This window comes from Solanum stenotomum, chromosome 10 (assembly GCF_019186545.1).
Source record: "Solanum stenotomum isolate F172 chromosome 10, ASM1918654v1, whole genome shotgun sequence".
Classification (NCBI taxonomy): Eukaryota; Viridiplantae; Streptophyta; class Magnoliopsida; order Solanales; family Solanaceae; genus Solanum; species Solanum stenotomum.
In genome coordinates this window covers 37,022,128-37,030,962 of record NC_064291.1, presented here as the reverse complement: position 1 = coordinate 37,030,962, position 8,835 = coordinate 37,022,128, and the positions used below count along the sequence as shown (strand labels likewise).

Here is an 8,835-nt window from a genome sequence, read left to right as displayed (position 1 = left end):
GGTTCCTTTAGCTTGTACCAGCAACACAAGGACACTGCTATATATACTTCTCATGGGTGCATTGTTAACTATATATATCCTAATTTCTATCAATTTCTCAAAATAGATATACATATACATATGTTATTTTCTGAGATAAGGTACGTATGGAAAGGGAAGAAAAGATAAGAATGAGAGTTGCCATTCAAATTCTTAACAAGAGACCACAATATATTATATGGTCAAGCATGAGAAAATAGAAAATTATACTTGGCATGAGATCATAATATAAAAATATTATTTATCTAAGTAAGTTTCGGTAGAAAAAATAAATACATTTTTCTATGTTTTGGTAAATAGATTGTTACACTTATTACATAACTAGTTTTACGGCACGTGCATTGCACGTGTGTATTATATATATAGTATACGAAGTTATAAAATAGAATTAATATTACTAAATTAAAGCTTTTGAGTAAATAATTATAATTTAAAGAACATAGGACAAGTGCTTTGAAATGATTAATACAAATTGTTATAGAGTTACTTGTATTTTGAGATCAAAATGACCAGATATTATTGAAACATTTCAAAATACATTCAAAGTTTAAATATGGGGAGAAAGTGACATTTCTTTAGTAGTAGTATTATTTACTTCACTCAATGTAAACAAATCTAACCAACAAAATTTTAATAAAATATCAATACAAAAAATGTCGTCAATAGTCTTTCCTCTTGATGTTATGAACATAAATGATGGACACCATTTAAGTATAAATTTCTCTTAAATATTCATACTTCAAATTTAGTACGTGCATGACACTAATAGGGATTACCATAAATATTTCTAAATTTTATCTTTATACGTAATCTATCTTTTACCAATTAATATTTGAGTAAGGCTATCAAAGAGAGGTAATTCTACAAAAAAAAAAAGGTACTTTATTGTTATAGCGAGTGATGGTTAAATTGAGATTTGAGTGTATGTCAAATATTTACCTTGACCAATTCTTTGTTTTAGATATACATATATATTTCAGTAGCATAATTTAATTTTAATATATATGAACAACATCACCTTTGGTGAAAAATATTTCATTTCTTTAAGTTTCTATCTTATCTTTGCAGAATTGTAGTCTTCTCCTTTTTCCTGTCGCATACGTATCATATTATTGTTGTCTTATGAAAATATCTAGTATCTAATAGAAGTTGTATCGTGATATAAAATATTAAACTTTTTCAATAATACAAATTAATAAATGAATAAAATTTAAAGTATTGTTTATATAATATTTAATTTGATTTAAGATTATTTTATGATCAGTCACTATTTTCTTATCTATTTTTATATAGCTAACAAGGAGTGTATCTTGTGACATAAATTTTTCTCAAATTAAAATGAACACAAAATAATAGGGAATAAAAAAATATATGGAACGATACATAGCATGAAGAAGGAAGACGAAAATATATGTTCATGTTATATTCACTATAGAGTTCCATTTGATTAAAATCTCTTGTCACCAACACTTTACTTTCTTTGTTCATTTTTAGTTACATATCTATTAAAAATAATTATTATCATTTCTATATTATCATATTATAAGTAAAAGTGAAAATCTATTTTTGAAATAGTGGATTTAACAGCAAAACTAATGATCCAATGGACTACGTTCATGCACGTTGTTTTAGCAAAATCAGAAAGAAACTGCTTCATTTGAGGGTAAAAAAATAAAAAATAAAAAAACAAAGAAGAAATATCTTACCCAAATCATGTGACTTTATTCATATTTGTTTATTATTATTGTCTTTTCCACAAAATCTCGTCACTATTAACTCATGGAAATCATAAGAAGAAATATGAGTGTGAATTTATGAATGATTTGCTACAATTTGTTCACCAATTCTTTTTTATGTGGTACCTCAAATTTCGTTGAATTTTGAACTTAATCAACTATTGCAAATAACCCAGAGATTTTTTAAGAAGAAGAAGAGTAGAAAACTTTAAAAAATCGTAGTTGAAAAACGAAAGGAAACCCTCTATTTATAGCTAACAAATAGTGTATTAGTAGGTGCTAATTGTTCCTTATCAGAAAAGTTACAACGTTTTGAAAAAGTCACTCCTCATTAGAAAAATCAAAACCTTTTGCAAAAGTCACAACTCATTGGAAAAGGCACAACCCTTCAAAAAAGTCACAACCCTTTGAAAAAATCACAACCGTTCGGAAAAGTCACAACTCATCGAAAATGTCAAAACCCGTCAAAAAAGTCGCAACCCTTTGGAAAAGTCACACCTCTTTGAGAAAATCACAACCCTTTAATATGAAAGGGTATCTACATTTAATATAAAACAAATAATTAAATTAATAAATAAAATAAATTGAGTATTTTTAATTTAGGGTATTATAGTAATTCAACATTCAGTTTAGGAGTTCATGCTTTTAAGGTAGTGTAGATAGATGTAGATGTAGACGTAGATTATGCTGGTGATCGAGAGAGACGATGTAAGTATAAACTTTTTTAAAGTAATATTAAGGTATATCTAATAAATCTTTTGATAATTTGTTTGTTTATAAGTAACTTTAGCTGAAGTAAACCATTTTTCATAATCATGATGGATACAGAACGTTTGATAAGGGGATTCAATAGTGAGTTGGGAACCACAACAATGGGCTATACATTAAATCCTTTGGCTGCTAATTAAAGTAGAGATTCAAAACTTATAAGTATTTATACATAAATAAAAATGTAACTACGTTCTATTGAGTGCACATCAAAACTTTGCATAGTTCTAATCATTATTCCTATACGTGGCTGTGTGGTAAATATTTTTGTGTGTTTTTTGTTTTTGTTGCAAGGGTAGTAGACAACAGCTCTTGGATCTAGAATAAGACAGGCTTTTGTCTAGTTGAATCCATCCAAATTCTTATTCTCAATTTTGAATATCTAACATTTTTATTTTCTCTTTTCTTATATTAAAAAAAATTGAGACTATTAAATGACATAACTTAATCTAGAATTCTGGGTTGTTTCTTTGATATAAATCAACTATATGAGTCGTGACATATATATATATATATATATATATATATATATATATATATATATATGTCACGACTCAAATTGTCGTGATTGGCACCCACACTAATCCTCTGGTGGGAGAACCATTACTACAACCCAAGCTAAACAATTTAACCAAAAACTAAGGCATTTAAAGATACCGAAGCAGGTTTAAATGTCTAGGACAAGAAAAATAGGGAGTTCCCATAAATTCCAACAAAAGTCTAACAAAACATAAGCAGAATAATACCTAGAACCTGAAAGTCAATGTACCAAAACTCCAACAAGAACCATAAGTCTAAACAAGAAGGGGTACAACCCCAAACTAACACAAGGAATCTAAAGCACTAGTCTAAGTCCAAAAATGTGGACATAAACAGAAAGAGAACTCATGGTAGCCCGGAAGAACTGGCTCACCCTTGAATTCGATTGATCATTGATCTTCTAAGCGAGATATGTCAGTAGCCGCCTGAAGATGCCCTGTACTCAACAAAGAAAGAGCAAGTGCAGTATCAGTACACAACCACAATGTACTGGTAGGATCACGCAGCTATCCCATTAAGTGAAACACATGCAAATAACCACAACATTATGAAACAGACATATACCGAACATATACAATATTAGTCATCATCTCTAGAAACACATGCCAATTCCACATTCTCAAGAGTACACAAATATGTCAAGCCAATGGTCCTCTCATGGAACCCAAACTCAAACTGTTAGTGTACTAGTACGTGGTACCCGATCCAAGTTAGTGTGCCAGATGTGACACCCGATCCCCGATATGCGTCGGAACGTGGCACCCGATCTAAGTTAGTGTGTTGGAACGTAACACCTGATCCATTCAACATACCACAATCACAATGTACATTCTCATAATCATACCATCAAGAGGTGATTCATGGCATATAGTTATTCGTTCATACTCATTTACATATGGTGTGATCAATAATGCAACATTCGCATACATACATGCAATACAATAAAGCAATTACAAACATATATCACACAATCATGAAATCACAACCATGACCTACCTCCAACAAAGCTTGAATCCCCTAAGAAACTTGATTCTTCCCTTTCCAGATTCTTTCTACTTGTTCTTGGTCTACAAACAATCATAATAAAGCGAGGATCAATAAACAAGACCTAATTACCCGGATTATAGTCAATAATATCAACCTAGGTCTGATCCCCATACCCAGATTAGAGTTTTTTTCACCATAATTAATTCTCAGGTCAAAACCCTCATCCATCGATAATTACCCAATGAACTAAGTTCTACGGATCGAAACATGGATTCGGGGAGTGAAAACCTTACCTTTAGCCTCAAGAATGGTGGAAAACCGTCAAGAAAGCACATGGGGTCGTCTCCTAGCTCTCAAAGTCTAAACTTGCAGAATAAAACGATTTTGAGGTTTATTTCCGACTTAATTCGCGACTGACCTGCCACAACGGTCCTCACCCCGCCACAGCGGCCCCGCCCTAGCGGGAATAATTCCGCCACAGCGGGTTGCACGAAAATAGTGAGTTGATTTAAGAGTTTCAAACCCCCATTTCACAACACACCTTCATCCTACGACACTCAGAAAAACCAATTCACGCTAAAATCAGTTTCGGGAGTTCTACCCACCCGAATTCAATTCCGTAAAGTCGTACGGGTTCCTTAACGTCTTATCTATCTCCTCATATGATCAAATTCATAATTAGATCCCCCAATTGATACCAGATTTCCCTAGATCTCACTGACTCCGATTTCGTCCAAATTTGAACTAGGTTGGAAAATTTCAAGATAGTACGAAAAAGTTTTAATTTTTCCCCGTTAGCTTTTCTATAACGACGGAAACATGTCATAATAATTATATATAGAACTTGGTCAAAATTTCCATATATGGCAAAGTGTTGGTAAGAGTCAAATATCCTGTTTAAGGAGAACAAACTTTGACAATTGAGTCATACTTCTACGATCATCACCGTCATGTCAATTAGCATATTATTTTTCGCATATCTTGATTAATTTTGAGATATATAGAGAAAAAAATCTTCTCTTAATTAAAATTATTTGAATGACTAAACTGTAGACGTTATTGTGTGAAAAAATGATTTTTCATTTATAGAATTTCAAGACTTCTCTTCCAATAAAAAAAAAATATTATATTTTCTACCAAAAATATCTTTTTGAATAAAATAGGATTGTGATAGAAACCAAATACCATAGGAAAATCAAGACAAGCCCTAATAAATTTAGATTAATGTTTTATTTGATATTAGACAGAAATTTTTCTACACCTAGGTTGAAATACTCCAGCAATCGTGATTTTCAATTTCACGTTTTTCACAAAATTGGGAAGTAATACATTATATAAACTATTAAAAGTATATAGATACATTTAATTTGTTACAAATTTCCAATTAAAAGGTCATCCAAAGTCGTTCGAAATACATATCTTTAATTAGCTAGTCATACACATAAAATAAGTATGACAAATCATAATGTATAAACTATTTTCATGAAACAAATTAGGCTGTAGAAGAACAATATAGTATGATGAAACCTATAGGAGGGTTCTAAAAAAAGGATCTAGATCTCCATAAGAATATTAGACAAATAAATAGGGATTTAATATTAAAAGTTTTAGAATAGGTAATAATATAATACTTAGGAGTCATTTGGTGTATTGAGATGTAAGGTATAATAATTTCAGGATTAATTAATATAGTACCTTGCGTTTGGCTGGAGATATTAAGTAATCGTTGGATTATTTATCCCACCATTTATATCATAATAATGAGATCGATAAGTAATCTCATATACATAATAAAATAACTTATGTCGAAATAACTTGTTCCCAATCGACCCGTAAATATATTATTGTGGGTGATGACCCCATGAGTAAAGAGCAGAGGCAATATGAAAAGGTGAAGTGGGAGCTAGGGGTGGAATCCTGCAAAGAGTTTGTTCTCACATGATCCACGAATCTACAACACCAACACCATTGCCTCTTTTCAAACATGGCGACTATTCCCTAATTCTTTCTTGTTGACTTCTTTGCCCCTTTTCTTTCACCTAATTCACAAGCGAGACTAGTAGCATTATCTACCATTTTGTAGGGGGTTGCGCGGTGACGTTTGATTTCATAGTCTTTTCATAAATTTTATTTAGTTTTATAAGATATTATATATAAAAATCAGAAAAAAAATTAATTTTTTTTATCTAATAAATTTGTAAATGATCATGAAAGATTATTTCAATGTTCATAGATATTAAATCATGGTTTAAGAAATGTACAATGATCTCTTATTTTTTGGAGAGTATTTGGGGGGATAGGGAAAGAAGAAATAGGGGAGAGAATTGCTAAAATTGAACTCTTACAAAAAAAAAATATATATGAAAGTTTAGGTTACTAATCAATTGACGCTATACCAAATAAGATCTTTAGTGATAACAATTAATGGCAATAACTTAATTGCTACTAAATATGTTCTTTTAATTTAGAGATAGTTATTAGTGATGATTACAGTTTAACATTTTTATAAATACCGCAAAAACTAATATCGATAAAGACTTTAACACTCTTTGTTGATGTGCCTATTTATTATACCACTAAAACTATTTTCATTGCAGCGTGAGCTACTAAGATTCCTTAATCGTAAATGGTTTGAAGGCCTAAAGACGTAGGATGTAGAGTAGTAGCTGTACACGCTCTATTATTGAGCTAATTACCTTTTTTTAAAAAAATTAAGACATTAAACACTATGATGTGGTCTATTCTTTTCATGTGTATGCACAAAAAAGAAAAAGTTTCTTAACGCATCTCGTCTTAAAATGTGTGATTAGGCTAATCTTTATCAATTATTTGCTAATACTAGCTTAAAATAAGGAAAGTCATGTACCTTAAGTAGTAAGCAGAAAAATCTAAGCCCACCATCAACCCCACACCCTCACTATACATACTTTACTTATAATAGCAAGATGTAAGGAATCTTAATAAAATATATATAGTTGGTAAAGCTTTTACCAAATTTTAAAATATTATTTACATGATAGTTACAACAAATATAGTAATTGTGTGCATGTTATGCGCTTCCTAAATCTAGCTTTGTCTTGGTCAATTCATGCTATATATACTATATATCTTCTTCATTTGTTTTTAATCCTTTATTTTGGAAAAAGACAATATCTCACTTCTAAATGTTGGTTATAATATGGCAAAGCAAGGGCATATTTGTCAAAAAATTCGAAATAAGAAAAAAGTTGAAAAGCTAAATAAACAAACCAAGCCCCATATCCTCCATTACTAGTACTTTTTTTTCTCTCTCTTTTTCTATTTCCAAGACAAATGAAAGAAAGCTGACTTCTCTAATTTATTAGTATTACTTATTCTTCAAATTGAAACCAAGCTAGAAAATATACAATTCTCTCCTATCAAAATCATGGCTCGTACTAATTGTCAAGTTCCTCAAGGACTTAAACAAGAAGAATTCATTGAGCTAGAGCCATTGATTCGAAACTACCATACCTTTGAGCATTTATCAAACACTTGTACTTCACTCATAACACAGCGAATCGAAGCACCAGCAAACGTCGTCTGGCCGTTGGTCCGGCGCTTTGATAACCCCCAGAAGTACAAGCATTTCATCAAGAGCTGCGAGATGACAGGTAAACTAATTAAATAAATGTAAGGCCTCTTAATCTAGATAATGGATTTGATTGGATAAGCTAATTAAATAAATGTAACACCTCTCTTCAAAATTTGCTCTATATGGTGAATTTGTCTGTGTAAACTAAAATTTGCAGCTAGATGATGAATTTGTGTGTGTGTAAGCAAATTAGATTATTAAAATTTAATTTGGATGGTGGATTTGTGTATGCAGGTGACGGTGGAGTGGGAAGCATTAGAGAAGTATCTGTTGTGTCTGGAATCCCTGCATCGACAAGCACAGAGCGACTAGAGATACTAGACGATGAGAAGCATATTCTGAGCTTTAGGGTGGTAGGAGGGGAGCATAGGCTGAATAATTATAAGTCCGTTACATCGGTGAATGAATTTGAGAAAAATGGAAAAACTTACACTATAGTATTGGAGTCATATATTGTGGATATACCACAAGGGAATACTGGGGAAGATACCAAAATGTTTACTGATACAGTCGTCAAATTGAACTTACAGAAGCTTGGCGTAGTCGCAATGGCGGCTATGCATGGCCATGAATGAGCATAGATCTGGTGGTGATTGATGGTGGTATCTATCATTCCGTCTCTTAATTATATTTTCATTTTTTTTTTCAAAAATAATACAAAAAAAGAAAAGAAAAAATGAAGAGAAAATCTCTTTCAATTTGATAACTAGTATTTCTTAGTGGTTAGGATCGTTTTCTTGCAACTTGGAAATTAAGTTAGTTTGTAGTATATATTTTTTCTTTAGTTTCAATTTGGTGGTTGTTACATTATTACTCTTTCTTGTTTGCCAACTATATGATGAGTACTATCAATTTCTTTTCTTTAATTTAATGAATTATTATTGGTTCGTTGGGTTTATGGTCCTTTAATATTTGTCAACTTGCAAGTTAATTAGGAGTAGTAATTAATTACTTCTATTTTAGCTTTAGATCTTGTATGGTTCCATATTGATATAATCGGCAGCATTTGAGTTGCATTTTTATATTTGGACAAGGTACTCGTTTAGAGTTACTAGTTGTTGTACTTGTGTCAACTTAACTTGATGATGTAAAAGTTTCTTAGAACGTCAATGTATTTATTTTCGTGTCACAAATTTGAATTTCGTAAATATA

The 8,835-nt window shown here is 31.0% G+C and overlaps 1 protein-coding gene across 1 annotated transcript; it reads left to right on the top strand.

The window, feature by feature from the left end:
* The first annotated feature begins 7,272 nt into the window (after nt 1–7,272).
* LOC125841139 (abscisic acid receptor PYL2-like) lies at nt 7,273–8,269 on the top strand. Its single transcript, XM_049520159.1, has 2 exons — nt 7,273–7,702; nt 7,918–8,269. Exons 1-2 carry the CDS (start codon nt 7,477–7,479, stop codon nt 8,256–8,258), a joined length of 567 nt encoding a protein of 188 aa, XP_049376116.1. The 5' UTR covers nt 7,273–7,476; the 3' UTR covers nt 8,259–8,269.
* The last annotated feature ends 566 nt before the right edge of the window (nt 8,270–8,835 follow it).